The 20,558-nt window shown below is 37.5% G+C and overlaps 1 protein-coding gene across 8 annotated transcripts in view; it reads right to left on the reverse strand.

Annotated features, from left to right (window-relative positions):
* Nucleotides 1–20,558, reverse strand: part of fbrsl1 (fibrosin-like 1) — a 523,012-nt gene that overhangs the window by 102,021 nt on the left and 400,433 nt on the right. For all 8 annotated transcript variants that reach the window (XM_049470563.1, XM_049470562.1, XM_049470564.1 and 5 more), the window contains exon 6: nucleotides 2,202–2,250. In XM_049470563.1, the coding sequence (XP_049326520.1) occupies nucleotides 2,202–2,250 (49 nt within the window). The remainder of the gene's footprint in view (nucleotides 1–2,201; nucleotides 2,251–20,558) is intronic.

Here is a 20,558-nt window from a genome sequence, read left to right on the forward strand (position 1 = left end):
CAAGAAAACCATCACATTTAGCTGAACTGCACCAATTCTGTCAAGAAGAGGGGTCAAACATTCGACCTGAAGCTTGCCAGGAGCTTGTGGATGGCTACCAAAAGCGCCTAGTTGCCGTGAAAATGGCCAAGGGACATGTAACCAAATACTAATGTTGCTGTATGTATATTTTTGACCCAGCAGATTTGGTGACATTTTCAGCAGACCCATAATAAATTTATGAAAGAACCAAATTTTATGACTGTTTTTTGTGACAAACATGTATGTGTTCCGATCACTCTATCACAGAAAAATAAGAGTTGTAGAACTTATTGAAAACTCAAGACAGCCATAACATTATATTTTTTTACAAGTGTATGTAAACTTTTGACCACAACTGTATATAACGGGAAATTATGAGAACAGTGTGAATTTTTATTTTGGTAAAAAACAGTAAAAAAGCAGAACCCTGATGTGTTATATTATTATATATAATATAATAATTAGGGGTGATATATTTCAGGGTATTATATCGCTTATGATGTAAAAAAATGTTGGTTATATTATTGCGTACGATTGATATGGCCACACTCCTAATCCTTACAGAGGATTTTTTGAGTTTTCTGGACAACAAAAGCAGGATGAACTCATTTTAATACACTTAATTTCAGAAAAAAATGAAAAACTGAAAAAAAAAGAAAAAGCAGGAGTCCCAATACTTTTGTCCATATGTTAGTGTATTATGTATGTCTACTCTAAAGTGTGCAGTAATATTTAGTGTTAAACAGAGCGCTGCATTTCTCCGGCAGGCGGAGGAATAGAGGGACGGAGGGATGGAGGGATGGTGTGTTCCCTCTCTAATATGTTAAACGGTGAGATCCGGGAACGAGGGAACGCCCTGGTTTGGCTCGGCTCGCTCCATTCATGAGGAAAGGAGTGAACTGGTTCAGCTGCAGATGAAGTGCTGCACTGTGCGGTGCTGGTTCTGCCGAACCCGGCCAAAACCTCAGCAGTACTCTACTATACCTCACCCTGAGCACAGACCCCGCCCACAAATAATCACCCATATTAAAGGAGCGTTATTCTTTAAGGATTATATTTTCGGTAGTGACTCAAAACAAGATCAGGATGTATTATCAGTTAATAAGGAAAGACAAATGCATAAAAGTTAAAAGTAATTACTGGCAGCTTCAGCCAGTAGTTTCTAACTAGAACTTCCACAGTCCCATTTCCACACTCAGGGTTGCCGGGTATAGAGCACAACAGCATGCAAACAGCATGTTGCAGCCAACATACTGTTAAAACAACGGGTGAGCTGGCTATTTTATATATACATAAACACAGACACACACACACACACACACACACACACACACACACACACAAACACACCATATTTACATATTATTAGATAAGGCGCACTGGATTATAAGGCGCATTAAGCAACACTAGTAAGGATGCCTACAATCAAAGTGAGCAAGGGTGTCTCCGTGTTTCTCTTCTAATAGGAAAGCTCTAAGTAAACAAAACTGTAATTCTAAAAATAAACCATTTTCTTTTAAGTTAAACGAGAGCTGGATATTAATCTACACAGATTTCTCTTCTAAAAACTCTAGTGTTCAATTTTCTCCAGCACTAAGGCTGGGAGCAGCAACATTAGCATCAGCCTTAGCATTAGCCACGTAGCTTGTTTTAACACGACAAAAACATGCAGACTACAGTCCGATATACTGATATACTCCCCTCTGAATGGTGAAAGAGCTAGCGCTCTTAGCACTGTGGTTAGCGGCTAATGCTAATGCTAATGCTGCTGCACCCAGCCTTAGTGCTGGAGAAACTTCACTGAAAACTGACCTGTAAAACTCTGTACTTCAGCAGAGTGGCTTTACTGCTCCTTAATATCTGATTGGTAGAATTTATACATACGGAGCAATGATGATTTTTGAGAAAATTAAAGTAATTTAAGTGCATGAAAAATACGATGTATGTATGTACGTACAATCCAGTATCTGGAAATTTAACTCAACACACACAATACAAGTTCCTGCAACACTTTATTTAGCAACACAGCAAATGGAAAAAGAAACAGTACCCGCAATAATGGGACCCGATCGCTGTGGATAAGTAAAACAGAGCTCTAGTAAACACTTTATGCTGCTTTATAAAAGATGTTGGTGTTGACATGGTATACACCGTAACGTTTATCAGACCCTCAGTCTTACCTTTAGATGCAGTCGGGCTGAAGAGCTTCTCTGATCCCACATCAGACGCCTGCAGGAGAAACACAGGAGAAACACACTGTTAACTATTAGCAGATAAACTAATCTATATCAGAATATCCTGTGATATGACATCACAACCATTACAGATCTTTTTTCTTTTTTTCCTAAAGGATAAAACAGAAACAAAACCCTTTGTGGCACCATAGCTCTCTTTGTGATGTCATAGAGTCTTTTTTCAGGGACAAATACTGTACCAACATCCTTTGTGACATCATAACCCTGTTTAGTGGATCAATAACCTCCTGACATATTAGCTTTTACTATTAATCAGGATCAAACAAAACCATTCGTGACATCATAGCTCTTTTTAAGAACAGACAGTATTTTTGTGACATCATAGTGTTGTGACCAGTTAACTCAACACAAACAAGACACCTATCCTCCTATGTGACATCACAACCCTCTTTAGAGACAACTATTATCCTTTGTGACGTCACAACTGTCTTTAGAAGACACCCATTCTCTTCTGTGACCTCATGTCACAACTGTCTTTAGGGGCAACCATCCTATCTTCTTCTGTGACATCACAACCCCCTTTATGATATCACAGTGCTCTTTAGGGACAACCATCCTCCTCTGTGACATCACAGCTCTCTTTTTGCCACATCACAACCCTATTAAGAGACAACCATCCTCCTCTGTGACATCACTACTGTCTTTAAAAGACAACCATCCTCTTATGTGACATCACAATGGTCTTTTAATACACCCATCTTAATCTGTGACATCACAACTCTCTTTTATGATGTCGCAGCCATCCTCCTCTGTGACATCATCACCCTCTTTAAAGACGCCCATTCTCTTATGTGGCATCGCAACCCTATTTTGTGACATCACAACCCTCTCTAAAGACAACCATCCTTCTCTGTGACATCATAACTATCTTTAAAGACATCCATCCTCCTCTGTTACATCATAATCCTATTTTGTGACGTCACAACCCTATTTAAAGACACCCTTCCTCTTCTGTGGCATCGCAACCCTATTTTGTGACATCATAACCCTCTTTAAAGACAACCATCCTCCTCTGTGACATCATAACCTTCTTCAAAGACATTCATCCTCCTCTTTATGATATTACAACCCTCTTTTGTGACATCACAGACAGTTTGTATGACTGAAAAACTTGCTTTATGACATCACAGCGCTCTATTGAAACAAAACCTCCCTTTTTTGTGACATCACAGCCCCCTACGTAACTGAACAATTGACCTTCTAGCTTTAATGACTTCTCTATGTCTTCTTTGTGACATCAAAGTTTTCCCTAGATGAAAAAAACACCAACTAAACTAAACTAAACTAAACTAAACTAAACTAAACTAAACATTATGTAACAGATAAGAAATAAAACATGAGGGGGCAGTGTTGTGCCACCCTTAAGATACTCAACTGTCGAATATATAAAATGAGGAAAGATGCGAGGAGGAGTGAATGAAGAGAGAGAAAAAGAGAAAGAAAAAAGAGAAAGAGAGAGAGGTGGAGAGCAGAACGTAATTCCTCAATAACGTAAATCCATTTCGCTGTAATTTCCATCCATGTCCTTCTCCTCAGCCAATGAAAACACGGTGACGAATGATGCCTTCACACTCGGCCCGGAGAGTCCAAACTGAACCGTAAAGACAAATCTGCCTATAAAGGGAGCGCAGCGCCGGCCCAGACTAAACACCAGCGCCTTTCCTTCCTCTAACGCAGCGGATCTGGCAACCAGAACCTAAAGAAAACACCCCCAGCACACCACCGGCTGCTCACCGCTATTACATAGCGGGACGAGTGTGTGTAAATCACCACCAGACACACACACACACACTTGCTCACACTCGCTCCAGAAACACACGCTGGAGACACGGCGAGACAATGCAGACATTCATCCTCATCCTCCTCTTCATCACCCGCAGACAGGCTGGAGATTGAATTAAAAGACTCAATTTGTAACGACAGAGCGGCGGAGCCGCTAATGCGTTTAACAGCCTCCTGCCTTCAGCACCAAATCAAATCCACACACTTCACACTCAAACCGGGACTCGATTAATCGACTGACCTCGGAATAATCGATTACAATTTTACCTTCTTAACAAATCTGCAGTGATGCACATTTATATACACACTGTCTCGATAATTCTAATATAATAAAACAGCCTTCTGCTTTCAGAATCAAATCAAATCCACACATTTCACACTTACACTAGGACACACTCGATTAATCAACTGACCTCGGAATAATCGATTACAATTTTACCTTCCATATGAATGTGTAGTGACGCACATTTTTATATTTACACGCACTAATGCTCACTAATGCTAATTAAGAAACTTATGTCAGTCTTCAGCAATAAATAAAATCCACACACTTCACACTCAAACCAGGACAGACTCGATTAATCGACAGACCTTGTAATAATCGATTTTAATTTTACCTTCCATATGAATCTGCAGTGACATACATTTATATACAGTACACTGTCTCTTTAATGCTAATATAGAAACTTTCGTCTGTCTTCAGCAAAAAATCAAAGCCACACACTTCACACTCGATTAATTGACTAATTGTTAGATTAATCGATTACAGTGAATAATACGCAATTATTCTGCAGTGTCGCACATTTATATACAGTACACTCTCGTTAATGCTAATATAATATTAACAGGCTTTTTTCTTCAGCACCAAATCAAATCCACACACTTCACACTCGATTAATCGACGTACCCCGGAATAATCTATTATATTCAATATTATCATCCTAATGAATCTGAAGTGATGTACATTAATATATATATATATACACTTTCTCTTTAAAGCTAGTATAATAACAGCCTTTTGTTTTCAGCACTAAATCAAATCCACACACTTCACACCCAACTCAGACTGCCTCGAATAATCGATTAGCTGTCAGATTAATCGATTACAACTGGCCTTTCATAATGAATCTGCAGTGATGCACATTTATATATAGTACACTGTCTAATGCCAGTAGAATTATAACAGTCTTCTGCCTTCAACACCAAAATCAAATACACAGAATTCCCACTCAGCTACGAGGTAATTGATTAATCGATTAACTGTCAGCTTAAGCTATTTCAACTGACTGTCTTCAAGATTAAGCAGGAACTCTTACATACATAATTATACATTGTGACTCTAATGCATTTAACAGCCTTCAGTACAAAATACACCATTGATACACTTCAGTCTGACTGCGTCGATTAATCGATTAAAAATCAGAATAATCTATTACTGATTATAAATCGATCGTGACCAACTACACCATATACGATATGATTAATGGCAACCAACTACACAAAAACATTTTTTAACCATAACGCGTATTATTGTGATAAAATACATAATATAATGCGAATAGTTGCGATTAGCTGCACCTTAATGTGACTTACTGTGAAATACAATTCAATTAATCAATTATTCATGACCAACTATGTAACATGATGTGAGTACTCACTAATAACTATGTCATTTGACTCATTGCCATTACCCACTTGTGATTCACTATCCAATACAATGCGAATAATTGTGACTAATAATTGTGATTGATAATGATTAATAATGTAATATAATCATTTTTATTATATATATATATATATATATATATATATATATATATATATATATATATATATATTACATATAGTATAACTGCGGGGTGCCGAGTGGTCTATATATACAACATTTCTCCCAAATTCCAAATAAAAATATTGCAATTGAGTGCATTTATTTGCAGAAAATGAGAAATGGCTGAAATAACAAAAAAGATGCAGAGCTTTCAGAACTCAAATAATGCAAATAATAAAAAAAGTTCATATTCATAAAGTTTTAAGAGCTCAGAAATCAATATTGTATATAATATAGTTTTCATGCATCTTGGCATCATGTTCTCCTCCACCAGTCTTACACACTGCTTTTGGATAACTTTATGCTGCTTTACTCCTGGTGCAAAAATTCAAGCAGTTCAGTTTGGTTTGTTTTTAGTTTGGTAAAATCAAAGAAACTCATTGTTTTTAGGTGGTCTCTTGTTTTTTTTTTTCCAGAGCTGTATATGTGTATATATATGTGTGTGTGTTTAATTTGTCTGGCCAGGAATTAAACAGAAGAGGGAAAGAGAGAGAGAGAGAGAGAGAGAGAGAGAGAGAGAGAGTTACTGCCGTTAAGATCGAGCTGCGTTAATAAAGAGCTCCATTTCCTCGCTGCGCTTTCTTGCGCGTCTGGGGACTCGTTTTGTCGGCTAGCGGAATTTAGCGCTACACTGGCTCTCTGTGCTCCGGCGCTGAAACAGAGAGGAGCCACAGGAGGCCCACAGAAATAGGCTCTGATTAAACCTCACCGTCGCTTTAGCCTTCAGCCATCAGCACAGAAACAGCATGTTAAAATAAAAAGATTCCCCACGGATAAAAATACTGCAATGAAGACTCATCTCGTTAAGACTTCCTGAATAAAAATACACTCACACACCCACAGAGCAGCGTATAACACTCTCACAGTCTATACCTGTAATTAACTCTATATAACATCAGAATACTAAACCCAAATAAACATAAAGAATAAAGCCAGTGATCAGAGAGAGTGTCTACCTGTAATTAACTCTATATAGCATCGAGAGTATCTACCTGTAATTAACTCTATATAAAGTTAGAATACTAAACCCAAACAAACATAAAGAATAAAGTCGGTGATCAGAGAGAGTGTCTACCTGTAATTAACTCTATATAACATTGAGAGTGCCTACCTGTAATTAACTCTATATAACATTAGAATACTAAACCCAAATAATCATAAAGAATAAAGTCGGTGATCAGAGAGAGTGTCTACCTGTAATTAACTCTATATAACATTGAGAGTGTCTACCTGTAATTAACTCTATATAACATTATTAGTGTTTATTTAGTTTTAGTATTCTAATTTTATATAGACTTAATTACAGGTGGACATTTTCACTAAACACTGACTTTACTCTTTATGTTTATTTGGGTTTAGTATTCTAATGTTATATACAATTAATTACAGGTAGACACTCTCACTGATCACTGACTATATCACTGACTATATCACTATTAATGTTTATTTGGGTTTAGTATTCTAGAGTGATCAGTGAGAGAGTCTACCTGTAATTTATTTAACTCTATATAACATTAGAATACTAAACCCAAATAAACATAAAGAATAAAGTCAGTGATCAGAGAGAGTGTCTACCTGTAATTAACTCTATATAACATCAGAATACTAAACCCAAATAAACATAAAGAATAAAGTCAGTGATCAGTGAGGGTGTCTACCTGTAATTAACTCTGTATAACATTATTAGTGTTTTTTGGGGGGGTTTAGTATTCTGATGTTATATAGAGTTAATTACAGGTAGACACTCTTACTGACTTAATTCTTTATGTTTATTTAGGTTTAGTATTCTAAAGTCAGTGATCAGTGAGAGTGTGTACCTGTTATTAACTCTATACAACATTAGAATACTAAACCCAAATAAACATAAATAATAAAGTCAGTAATTAGTGAGAGTGTCTACCTGTAATTAACTCTATATAACATTAGAATACTAAACCCAAATAAACATAAATAATAAAGTCAGTGATCAGAGAGTATATAGGCTCTTTATAACCTACAGTAAATAAGCTCTATATAATCTACAGTATATAAAGTCCTATAACCTATAGTATATAAGCTATATATAGCCCATAGTATATCTCTGTACAACCTACAGTATATAAACTCTATATAGCCTAAAGTATATAAGTTCTATATAACCTACAGTATATAAGCTCTATATAACCTACAGTATATAAGCTCTATGTAACCTACAGTTTATAAGCTCTATGTAACCTACAGTATATAAGCTCTATATAAGCTACAGTATATAAGCTCTATGTAACCTACAGTACATAAGCTCTATATAACCCATACTATATAAGTTCTATATAACCTACAGTATATAAGCTCTATATAACCTACAGTATATAAGATCTGTATATAACCTACAGTATACACGCTCTATATAACCCATAGTATATAAGCTCTATATAACCTACAGTATACACGCTCTATATAACCCATAGTATATAAGCTCTATATAACCTACAGTACATAAACTCTATATAATCTACAGTGTATAAGCTCTATATAATCTACAGTATATAAGTTCTATGTAACCTACAGTACATAAACTCTATATAATCTACAGTGTATAAACTCTATATAATCTACAGTATATAAGCTCCATGTAACCTACAGTACATAAGCTCTATATAACCCATACTATATAAATTCTATATAACCTACAGTATATAAGATCTATATATAACCTACAGTATATAAGATCTATATATAACCTACAGTATACACACTCTATATAATCTACAGTATATAAACTCCATGTAATCTACAGTACATAAACTCTATATAACCCAAAATATAAGCTCTATATAGTATACAGACAGGGAGAGAGAAAGAGAGAGAGAGGAAGAGAGAGAGAAAGAGGGAGAGAGAGAGGCAGGGAGAGAGAGAGTGAGAGAGGGAGGAAGAGAGAGAGAAAGAGGGAGAGAGAGAGGCAGGGAGAGAGAGAGTGAGAGAGGGAGGGAGGAAGCGAGGGAATATTACCGTTTCAAAACGGAGGAAATTCAACCCAGACCGCCCAGAGCCAAAAGCCAAAGGCTGGACCCCCAGGAGGGCGAGTGATATTGGAGCCCAAGGCAGCGCGAGAGCGAGAGAGCGAGAGAGCGATAAAGGGAGAGGGGAAAAAGTGAGAGTGACACAGGAGAAAAAAAAACACGAGAGAGGAGAGAGAGAGAGAGAGAGAGAGAGAGAGAGGGGTGAGAGGAACATAGAGCAAAAGGCAGGGAGATAGAGAAAGCGTAGAAAGGTAAAGACAGAAAGAAAACAGATGAGTAGAACGAGAAGAGATACAGAGGGAGAGAAAGAATGATAGATTGAAAAAAGGAAGAGAATAGGAGAAAGAAAGTGCACAGCGATAGATAGTGAAACAGAATGGAGAATAAAAAGAGAGACATGGAGAAAAAAAGAAGAAAATGAAAGAAGAAACAGCAAAAAGAGAGACAGAGTAAAAAAGAGGAAAAGCAAGAAAAGGAAAAGAGATAGACAGAAGAGAAAACAAAATGAAAGAGTAAGGAGAGAAATAGTAAGACGAAAGAGAAAGAGATAAAGCAAGGAGAGAGAACGAGAGAAGATCAATGAAAAATGCAGAGAAAAAGAAAAAAAAAGATGAAGAGTGTGGGATGAAAAGAAAGAAGCAGAGGGGAGAAAGAAAGAGAGAGTAAAAGAGGGAAAAAACGAGAGAGAGAGATTTTTCCTGCCTCATTCACCACCACCGCTTCCTCTCAACCACAATAATACAGCTCCCATGGGGCGCGAGAGCGAGAGAGAGATAGAAAGAGAGAAAGAGAGCGAGAAAGAGAGAGAGAGAGAGAGAGAGAATAACAGGGTCGCAGGGCTGCAGAGCTGAGACTGAATAAGACTCCAACAAAAAGAAGGGGGCAACAGCATTCTGGGTGGCTGTTACGGTAACAAGATGGTTGGCAAGGTGTTGCAAGGTAGTTGCTATGGTTGTTACAGTACACAATTTAGGTGGTTGCTATGGTATCAAGATAGCTGGCAAAGTGTTGCAAGGCAGTTGCTGTGGTTGTTACAGCTACAGTAAGGTGTTGTAACGTGGTTGCTTAGGGTCCGGTGATGAACTAGGTGGTTGCTATGGTATCAAGATGGTTGTCAGGTGTCGCAAGGTAGGTCCTGTGGTTTTTAGAGTACATGTTTTAGGTAGTTGCTATGGTATTAAGATGGCTGGCAAAGTGTTATAAGATAGTTGTTATGGTACATTTTTTAGGTGGTTGCCATGGTATTAAGAGGGTTGGTAAGGCAGTTGCAAGGCAGTTGCTGTGGTTGTTACAGTGTGTGGTCTCTCTACTATTCGTGATGGTTTGCAAGGTGTTGTAAGGAGGTTGCTTAGCATCAGGTAGTGATCTAGGTGGTTGTTATGGTATTTAAGATGGTTGGCGAGGTGTTGCAAGATAGTTGCTTTGATTTGTTCTCTTTGTTGTTTGAGATGGTTGTTGGTAGGTGGAATCTATGCTAACGTAGGTGGTTGGCGAGGTGTTGCAAGGAAGTCATCCATGCAAAAATATGTTTTGACACAATTAACCATGAGCCTCTTTCTCGTAGTGCTATTGCTCATATCATACTTGCTGTCTTTTGTCTACTTGAAGAGTGGGACATTGTCCAGACTGTCCAGTTTGTGTGTGTGTGTGTGTGTCCTGTTGTGTCCAACTCAAGTGGTCTGATAAAAAGCCTCAGTCATCACCCACTTACTGCCCTCCAGACACATCATACACCCACGCCTACAAAGTCACTGTATAAAATCACATTACACAGTACATTAGGTATAACAAGGTTAATAATATGTTAATAATATAGGGGTGGAACGAAATATCGATATATTGAAGTATTGCAATATTTGTTTTGCTTTTGTTGTGATTTATCCCAGCTATTGTCGTATCGATTGTCAAAAACATAGTACTGATTTTTATTACTGGCTTATATGTAAAGATTGGTGTCAGAAGTGGTTCAGTGGTTTATTGTTATGTTTAAACTCCGCCAACTAGATGGCAGTATTATATTCTGTTGTTAGATCCCATGGTTCTGACTGGATAAAAGTTAAAACTTAAAATTAGATTTAAACAATATATGGTCTTGCTTCCAGTATCGCAATATATCACAATGTACTGAATCGTAACCCCTATGTATTGTGATATGTACTGTATTGTATTGGTGTCAGAAGTGGATTACATTGTGTTGTTAAAAATATTCTCATTTAGAGCATTTATTTGCAGAAAATGAGAAATGGCTGAAATAACAAAAAAAAAAAGATGCAGAGCTTTCAGACCTCAAATAATGCAAAGAAAAAAACAAGTTCATATTCATAAAGTTTTAAGAGTTCAGAAATAATCAATATTTGGTGGAATAACCCTGGTTGGTTTTTAATCACTGTTTTTTTTCATGCATCTTGGCATCATGTTCTCCTCCACCAGTCTTACACACTGCTTTTGGATAACTTTATGCTGCTTTACTCCTGGTGCAAAAATCCAAGCAGTTCAGTTTGGTGGTTTGATGGCTTGTGATCATCCATCTTCCTCTTGATTATATTCCAGAGGTTTTCAATTTTGGTAAAATCAAAGAAAAATACATTTTTAGGTGGTCTCATTTTTTTCCCCAGAGCTGTATAACGATATCGTGTATCGTGATACGTATGTACTGTATCGTATCGCCAAGTTCTCAGGAATACACAACTCTACATTAATATTCAGCCTAATGAGAGACTTCTCTCACTTTTCTCTCTCTCTTTCTCTCTAACCATCTCTCTCTCTCTTGTTCCCTTCTTTGCTCTATCTGTCTCTTACCTCGCTCGCCCCATCCCCTCCCTCTCTCTCTCTCTCTTTCTCTCTCTCTCTGTAATGACCTCCTACGTGCTCGTTTATCAGCCGCTCTCTCTCTCTTTTTCTCCCTGCTCTCGCTCCCTCGCTCGCCCGACCGACCGCCTCCAGTCAGAACAGGTGTGTGTGAGAGAGATTACAGCTCAGCTCCGCCCCTGAGCAGCAGGAGAGCGACACACACACACACAGCTGCACCTAAAGCATCATTAAGATGATAATGTATTCCACCGAGTGACCGTGTAAAATGCAATCCTACCCACAAGTCTTTGCAGCCTTAGCCCCCAGCGCCACGCTCCCGCTCAGCCGTGATTGGCCGTGAAGGGGAGGGGGAGCGGGGGGGTGGCGGGCGGGTCTACCCCCTCGCTTGGCAACAACATGTATCGTCGCTACAGAAGAAGAAGAAGAAGACACTACAGAAGATACAGAGGCTTCACTCAGATGCTCATCTTTTCTCAAATTCTTGTCTTGTCTTCTTCTAATGTTCTCTTTCATCTCCTCCATCCATCTACAGTTCCATATATTAAATCTATCCTCCTGTCCAGCCGTCCGTCCATCAATCTTCCCATCTTTTCCTTTCAATCACAGATCTTTCCACTTAATCACATCTATCAATAAATCAAAAACCCAATCACCAGTTCATCCATCTTTCTTTTCAATCAGTTCTCCTCATATTTCCATCCATCTATGCTCCCATTTAGTGTATCTATCGTGGTATCCATCCGTTAATCACTCTTTCCATCTTTTCAATCACCCATCCTTCCATCTACTGGATAGTATCCTTACTACTATGCATCCATCCATCCATCCATCCATCCAACCATCCATCAGCCATTCCATCTATCCAATCACTCATATTTCCATCCACCTATGCTTCCATCTACTGTATCTATCCTGCTATCCATCCATCCATCCATGCATCCATCCACCTGTTATTTAGTCTTTCCATCTTTCCAATCACCCATCCTTGATTCCATCCAATTACCAATCATTTCATCTGTCTAAACATTTATCAATCTATCAATTTATCCAATCCCCAAATCATCAGTTCATCCATCCTTCTTTTTTCAATCACCCATCCTTCCATATACTGTATCTATCCTGCTATGCATTCATCCATCCATTCATCAGCCTTTTTCATCTTAAACAATCACCCATCTTTCCATCCATCTATGCTTACCTATTGTATCTATCCTGCTATCCATCCATCCATCCATCCATCCATCCATCCATCAGTCTTTCCTCTTTCCAATCACCCATCCTTGATTCCATCCAATTAACAAGCCTTTCATCTTTACATCTATAAACCTATCAATCTTTCAATTTTTCCAATCACAAATCATCAGTTCATCCATCCTTCTCTCCAATCATCTGTTCATCAGCTGTTCCATCTTTCCAACCACCTATCCATCCTTTTATCTGTATATATCTTGCTATCCATCCATTCCTCAGCCTTTCCATCTTTACAATCACTCATATTTCCATCCACTGTATCTATCCTGCTATCCATCCATCCATGCATCCTCCCATCCATCCATCAGCCGTTTTCATCTTTCCAATCACCCATCCTTCCATCCATCTATGCTTCTCTCTACTGTATCTATCCTGCTATCCATCATCCATCTATCAATCTTTCAATTAACCCTATCATCAGATTAATCTATCAATTAATCCAATCGCCAAATCATCAATTCATCCATCCTCCCCATCTACACTTCCTAAAATCATATTCTATAAACTACATACAGCCTTTCTCCCAAATTCTAAATAAAATATTGTCATTTAGAGCATTTATTTGCAAAAAATGAGAAATGAGAAATGGCTGAAATAACAAAAAAGATGCAGAACTTTCAGACCTCAAATAATATAAAGAAAAAACAAGTTCAAGTTCATATTCATAAAGTAGTTCAGAAATATACAATATTTGGTGGAATAACTGAATATCATGTTCTCCTCCACCAGTCTTACACACTGCTTTTGGATAACTCAAAAAAATCAAGCAGTTCAGTTTGGTGGTTTGATGGTTTGTGATCATCCATCTTCCTCTTGATTATATTCCAGAGCTTTTCAATTTGGTAACATCAAAGAAACTCCTTATTTTTAAGTGCTCTCTTATTTTTTTTTTCCAGAGTATTTTTTAAAGTCTGCAGACACAGATCAGATGAAATACCGGGGAAGTGTTTTCTGATTCCGACTCCGAGTCCGGAGCTCAGAGCCGTCAGGATCTCTCGCTCTTATCTGAGGCTGAAAGCTTTTATCTGCCGCTCGTATTCCTGCACTCCACTCGTTCTTCCTCTTCACTCCATCACTAACAAACCCCCCGCCAGCCCTCGGAGCTTCAGGTGGAGGAGAGAGAGGCTCTACAGCGCTCCTTCATTTCCACACTTCTTCACCTTGTTCTCTTCTAAGTGAAGCAGCGGAGTGAGTCATCCGTTACCTCGGGCCAAACGAGGCGAAGAACAAAACGGCGAGTCGCTCGGCCTCCGCGGCGCCTCAGGAAAGGAAGCGCTGAATAACTCGCGCGCTCCACAGACCTCGCTAAGGCCTCGCTAAACTAGGTGCTAGCCTTTAGCGCGGCCTATCTACTGAACACGTTCCCTTACACCAGTCAATTCACCATTCACATCCCAGTTATACAGCGTTTTATAGGAGTAATGAGAATTTCTATCATTTTATCATTCTATCATTTTAGAGTGTACATCAAAACAAGTCCTAATCAAGCATTACAGGAATTATCTGGAAAAAAAAATAAGATTTTACATAAAAATGATGAGTTTCTTTGATTTTACCAAATTGAAAACCTCTGGAATATAATCAAGAGGAAGATGGATGATCACAAACCATCAAACCACCAAACTGAACTGCTTGAATTTTTGCACCAGCAGTAAAGCAGCATAAAGTTATCCAAAAGCAGTGTGTAAGACTGGTGGAGGAGAACATGATGCCAAGATGCATGAAAAAAATCTGTGAATAAAAACCACCAGGATTATTCCACCAAATATTGTATATTTCTGAACTCTTAAAACTTTATGAATATGAACTTGTTTTCTTTGCATTATTTGAGGTCTGAAAGCTCTGCATCTTTTTTTTCTGTTATTTCAGACATTTCTCACTTTCTGCAAACAAATGCTTTAAATGACTTGTTTTTTTAAATGTTTTTTATTTAGAATTTGGGAGAAATGTTGTCTGTAGTTTATAGAATAAAACAACAATGTTCATTTTACTCAAATATAAACCTGTAAATCAGAAAAACTGACAGAGCTCTATATAAAAACGTTTTCGGTTTGATAAGAAACGTTACTAAAAATCCTAAAAAAAAGCCTGTTAAGGGTTTAAGGAGCTTGATTTGAGAAAGATTTGATTCCCTAAACTGTGAGTCTCTGATGATCTAATGATGTATATGTGATGTGCTATTCTTATTCAAGTCTGAAATTGAAACAAAGCAAGTCCTTTAAAACTCAAGTACAAGTCTCACGTCTCTGGTGTTTGAATCTTAGTCAGGTCTGTAGTCCCTGAATTGGGAATATTTCTTGGCCAAGTCTTGAGCCCATGGGAAGCAATTATGTCTTGGGTGTCTAATGTGGGAGTCCTAGTCAAGTCTCAAGTCTCTATGGGGTTTTTGGCAAGTCTTAAGTGTCTGGAGTGTAATTCCCAGTCTTCTGTATTCTCTTCTCTCTGGGTTGCCAAGTCATAGTCTATTCAAGTCTTGAATCAGTGTGGTACAAGTCTGAGTGGAGTCCATTTGACCATCTTTGGGTTGTAAAGTCCTAGTCAAGTCTTGATTCATTGGAGTACAAGTCCAGTGTCCAATCTTTAGGGTGAAAAGTCCTAGTCTAGAGTCTCTAGGTTAAAAATCCAAATTTAGAGTTTCAGGGTTCACACTCATTTTAACCAAAACATTTCCATGGCTTTTTCAGGACTTTTCCATGACTTTAAGGCAAATATTCATGACCATGTGATCTTTAAAACATCAGTGCAGACGAGGACAATAAAACCAAAAATCTAAAAACTAAAACTATAATCAAAATTGATTATAGTAGGCTCAAAATAATTTAGATAAAATGTTCTTAAATAATAAAATAATCTTTAATAATAAAATGTGTGTCAGCAGATCCAGAGAGCCCCGTTGTTTAAGGGCTAAATTACTGGATTAACTTTGAGCTGAAGTGTTTATTAGCTCAAAATAGATTGCAAAAAATTTGTAGACCAAATTTACATGATTTTTCCAAAACTTTCTGGCTATTTTTATTTTTCCAAAACTTATCCAGGCCTGAAAATTGCTATTTTCCAATTCCTTGACTTTTCCAGGTTTTTCATGACCGTACAAACCCTGAAGTTTATGATGTGCAAGTCTAGAGTTAAGAGTTTTTGGGGTAAAAGACCAAGTTTAGTCTCCAATCTTTGGGGTGCAAGTCCTAGTTCTGAGTCTCTAGACTGACAATCCAAGTTCAGAGATTATAATATTTTAGGTGCAAGTCTGAGTCACATCTTATGTTTTTGGGGTACAGTCTCCAATCTTTGGGGTACTAGTCTTGATTCTTTAGGCTGAAAATACAAGTTCATAGTTTATACTCAAGAGTCAAGTCTTGAGTTTTTTGTGGCACAAGGCCTAGTTGAGTCTCCAGTCTTTGGGATGCAAAGACTTTTGGGTTCAGGTCTCTAGTTTTTAGGGAACAAGACCAAGTTTAGTCTTCATATCTTTGAGGTGCAAGTCCTAGTTTTAAGTCTCTAGGTTGAAAATCCAACTTCAGAGTTTATAGTCTACAAAGTGAAAGTCTAAGTCAAGTCTCCAGTCTTTGGGGAACAAGACCTAGTTAAGTCTCCAAACTTTGGGGTGCAAGTCCTAGTCTTGAGTCTTTTAGTCTTTAAACAATAAAAGTTCAGAGTTTATAGTTTTTAAGGTCCTAGTCTGAGTCAAATCTCCAGTTTTTGAGGTAAAAGACCAATTCCAGTCTTCAGTCTTTGGGGTGCAAGTCCTAGTCTTGAATCTTTAGGTTGAAAATCCAAGTTTTTATAGAGTTTTTAGTCTAGAGGGGTACAAGACCTAGTTGAGTCTCTAGTCTTTGGGATGCAAGTCTGAGACAAATCTCGAGTTTTTGAGGTAAAAGTCCTAGCTGAGTCTCCAATATTTAGGGTACAAGTCCTGGTCTTAAGTCTCTAGGCTGACAATCCAAGTTCCGAGTTTATAGTCTTTGAGGTCTCCAAGTCTCAAGTCCAGTTTCCAGTCTTTTGTGGTTGAGGATCAGTTGTAACTGAGCACAGACACCCAGGGGGAGGAAGGCCATTAGGTCAGGTGACCCTATAAACAAGATCCCACTGACCTGTGACCTGTTAGGCCACCCAGTCTCAGCTACTGGCATGCAGGTCTTGAGTCTCACATTTGTTAATTGCCAAGTCGGAGATACGTTTGAGCGTCATCATTACTTTACATTCTATGAATACATGATGTCAACAAACCATCCGCTTATGAGGGTTTATAACGCAATCTGTTTAACAATGACTGCAGTAAAATAAATACCATTAGGTACATATAATTAATAATCCCATAGATTGTCAGGCAAAATTAGAGAACAGCATGATTTTTCTCTTTGTTTTAAAAAAAGAAAATAGTTTTTAAACATTGCAACAATTTTATTGTGCAGCCCTAATTAATTTTTTAGGCTAAAACTGATTAAAACAAAATAAAAACTAAACATCATTAATGTTTAGAGGTGGGTGACACAACCCTAAGATAAAAATCACGATAATCACAATATTTTAGAGTATTTTTTGCGAAAACTAAAACAATATTAATTGCAAAACGTAGTTTTAAGAATATACTAATGCAACAAAAACTAAACTAAATATTAACGTTGTATTTAGTATAACTATATATATAATCATAGTATCATCATTCAATCATGAAAGGTTTTATATAAAATAATAATATTGTAAGACAGCAAAAGTAGCTTCTTTTAAAGAAAATCGCTATTATCACTACACTCATATGTTTAATGCATATATATATATATAATTTTAAAGCATTTCTACTGGTTCACTGTCCAGTTCCACAGTTTACTGTAATATTTACAGACAGGAGAAAGACAACAAAAATGAAAAATACAAGGTTTTTTAATGAAAAAGCACAAAAATGCTTTGGTTTATGAAGCCAAAGAACATTGATTTCTACTTAAAAGTCACATTTTTATAATTTTAAGATAAGAACAAGAAAGAAAGGAATTAAAAAAGAGAATTAAAGAAAGGAAAGTCAGAAGTTGGGGGAAGAACAGACCCTCCTCCTCTCATTAATCCAGATCTCCTCTTTCCCTCCCTCCCTCTCTCTCTCTCTCTCTCTCTCTCTCTCTCTCTCCGTAAACACAGGCGGAATGCTCTGCTATATAAAGGCGGCTCAGGCTGGCTCCTGCTGGAAAAACCACAGGGCACGTTAAGTGGAATTTACTCCTGAAGCGGACGCCCCTTTCTTGGGTTACGCCGGGCGGTAACACTAGCCCCATTCTGCGGGTTCCCGGCAGGTCACCGGCATCGCCAGCGCCATTAAAACCGCAGCGGCGGCTCAAACGCCCTTAAAATAGCGGGAAGCCGAGGATACGGTAGCACTCGGCCGGCGACACCTGGTTTCATCCGTTCGCCCGGGTTTAATCTTTACGAGAGAAGAGGAAATAAAAACCCACAGCCAGACAAGCAGACTGCAAACAACCACATACACAGCTCAGAGAGATATCTGCTAATATAGTGCTTTAATAGTGCTTTAAACTCACATAAAAATACACAACCAGCGCAAAAAAAACTAATGTGTTTTTTTTTCCCTTATTTAATTTCTTTTTTCAAAACACACTAAGTGGTTGTAAGGTGGTTGCTATGGTGTTACTAGGTGGTTGTTATTGTGTTGCTAAATGGATGCTAAGTGGTTGTATGGTGGTTGCTATGGTGTTACTCGGTGGTTGTTATTGTGTTATTGTGTTGCTAAATGAATGCTAAGTGGTTGTAAGGTGGTTGCTATGGTGTTACTAGGTGGTTGTTATTGTGTTGCTAAATGAATGCTAAGTGGTTGTATGGTGGTTGCTATGGTGTTACTCGGTGGTTGTTATTGTGTTGCTAAATGAATGCTAAGTGGTTGTAAGGTGGTTGCTATGGTGTTACTAGGTGGTTGTTATTGTGTTGCTAAATGGATGCTAAGTGGTTGTATGGTGGTTGCTATGGTGTTACTCGGTGGTTGTTATTGTGTTGCTAAATGGATGCTAAGTGGTTGTAAGGTGGTTGCTATGGTGTTGCTAAATGGTTGCTAGATGATTGCAAAAATCTCAGCAACTGCTTGTTAAGGTGTCCACAGTGGTTGCTATAGTGTTGCAAAAAAAAAAACTGTAAAGATTTAGCTACATGTCCTACCATATTTAGCCATTGCTAACGTTCTTTAAAACACGGCTAAAAAGAACCGCATATTTTACTTAGTCATCTGCTAATAGAGCCTAAAACAAGGCTTAAAACAAACAACAAGCAGGAGCAATATAGCTCAGTTAGCATTCTGCTAGCACTGGTTAACTGGTTTACTTCTAAAAAAAATATTCATTATTTAAGCAAAGCAAACTGTAAAGCACAGCATAATTCTATTAGCCAGCTGTTATAAATCGGTTAAAAACTGATGCAGTAAAGCATAAAGAAAAGGCAGACTGTAAAGAATGATGTAGCTAAAGCAGCTAAAAATTATAATCAAGAATACCAGACTATAAAGAATGGCACAGTTTAGTTAGCTATCCTCTAACAGTGATTTAAACAAACAACAAGCATGAGCATCATATCGCAGTTAGCATTCTGCTAGCAATTCTTAAAAAAAACTGCTAAAAAAGATGCTAACCATAAATAACAACCAGATAGTAAAGAATGATATAGCTATCTACTGCTAATAGTGCTTTAAACACAGCTAATAGTGCTTTAAACACAGATAATAGTGTTTTAAATACAGATAATATTGTTTTAAACATGACTAAAAAATATACAACAAACAGTATAGTTAGCATTCTGCTAGCAATTCATAAAAAACTGCTAAAAAAAAGCTGCTAAACATAAATAACAACCGTATTGTGAAGAATGATATAGCTATATACTGCTAATAGTGCTTTTTTTAACGCGGCTAAAAATAAACAAGCAGAAACAATGTAGTTTAGTTAGCAGAAGTATAAACACGCTCCACTGCGTAGCGCACTCTCACTGGATACCTTAGGTTCGATGCAGAAGTATAAATTTGCCTAAAAGTGGTCTCTTAGCTGGTTGCTAAGGTGTTGTTATGGTATCTGTGGTGGATGCTATGGTCTTGCCTTCTGTTACAAGCTGTTTAAAACTGCTAAAACCAAACAAAAAGCAGATTCTAAAGAATGATACAACCTAGCCGCTGTTTAAAACACTGCTAAAAAAAAAAAAAAAACACATTGCTTAGTTAGCAGCTAATCCGTTAATTACATGGGTAAATATAAAATACAAGCTCATATTCATACTCTCAAGTTTTGAGAGTTCAGAAATCAATATTTGGTGGAATAACCCTGGTTTTTTTCATGCATCTTGGCATCATGTTCTCCTCCACCAGTCTTACACACTGCTTTTGGATAACTTTATGCTGCTTTACTCCTGGATATATATAAAATCGAAGAACCTCATCATTTTTAAGTGCTCTCTTACTTTTTTTCCATTATCGTGACAAGGCTAAATATGGTACGCCACTAGTTTAGAAAAAAAAATGTAAATAAAATGTTATTTTCCTTTTATTAATCATTTACTTTAACTTGAACAAAACGTACTAATCTGTACGGTATTAAACTCGTAGCGCTGCACTCTTCATGTGCAGGTCTGCCT

Source organism: Astyanax mexicanus, chromosome 22 (assembly GCF_023375975.1).
Source record: "Astyanax mexicanus isolate ESR-SI-001 chromosome 22, AstMex3_surface, whole genome shotgun sequence".
Taxonomy (NCBI): domain Eukaryota; kingdom Metazoa; phylum Chordata; class Actinopteri; order Characiformes; family Acestrorhamphidae; genus Astyanax; species Astyanax mexicanus.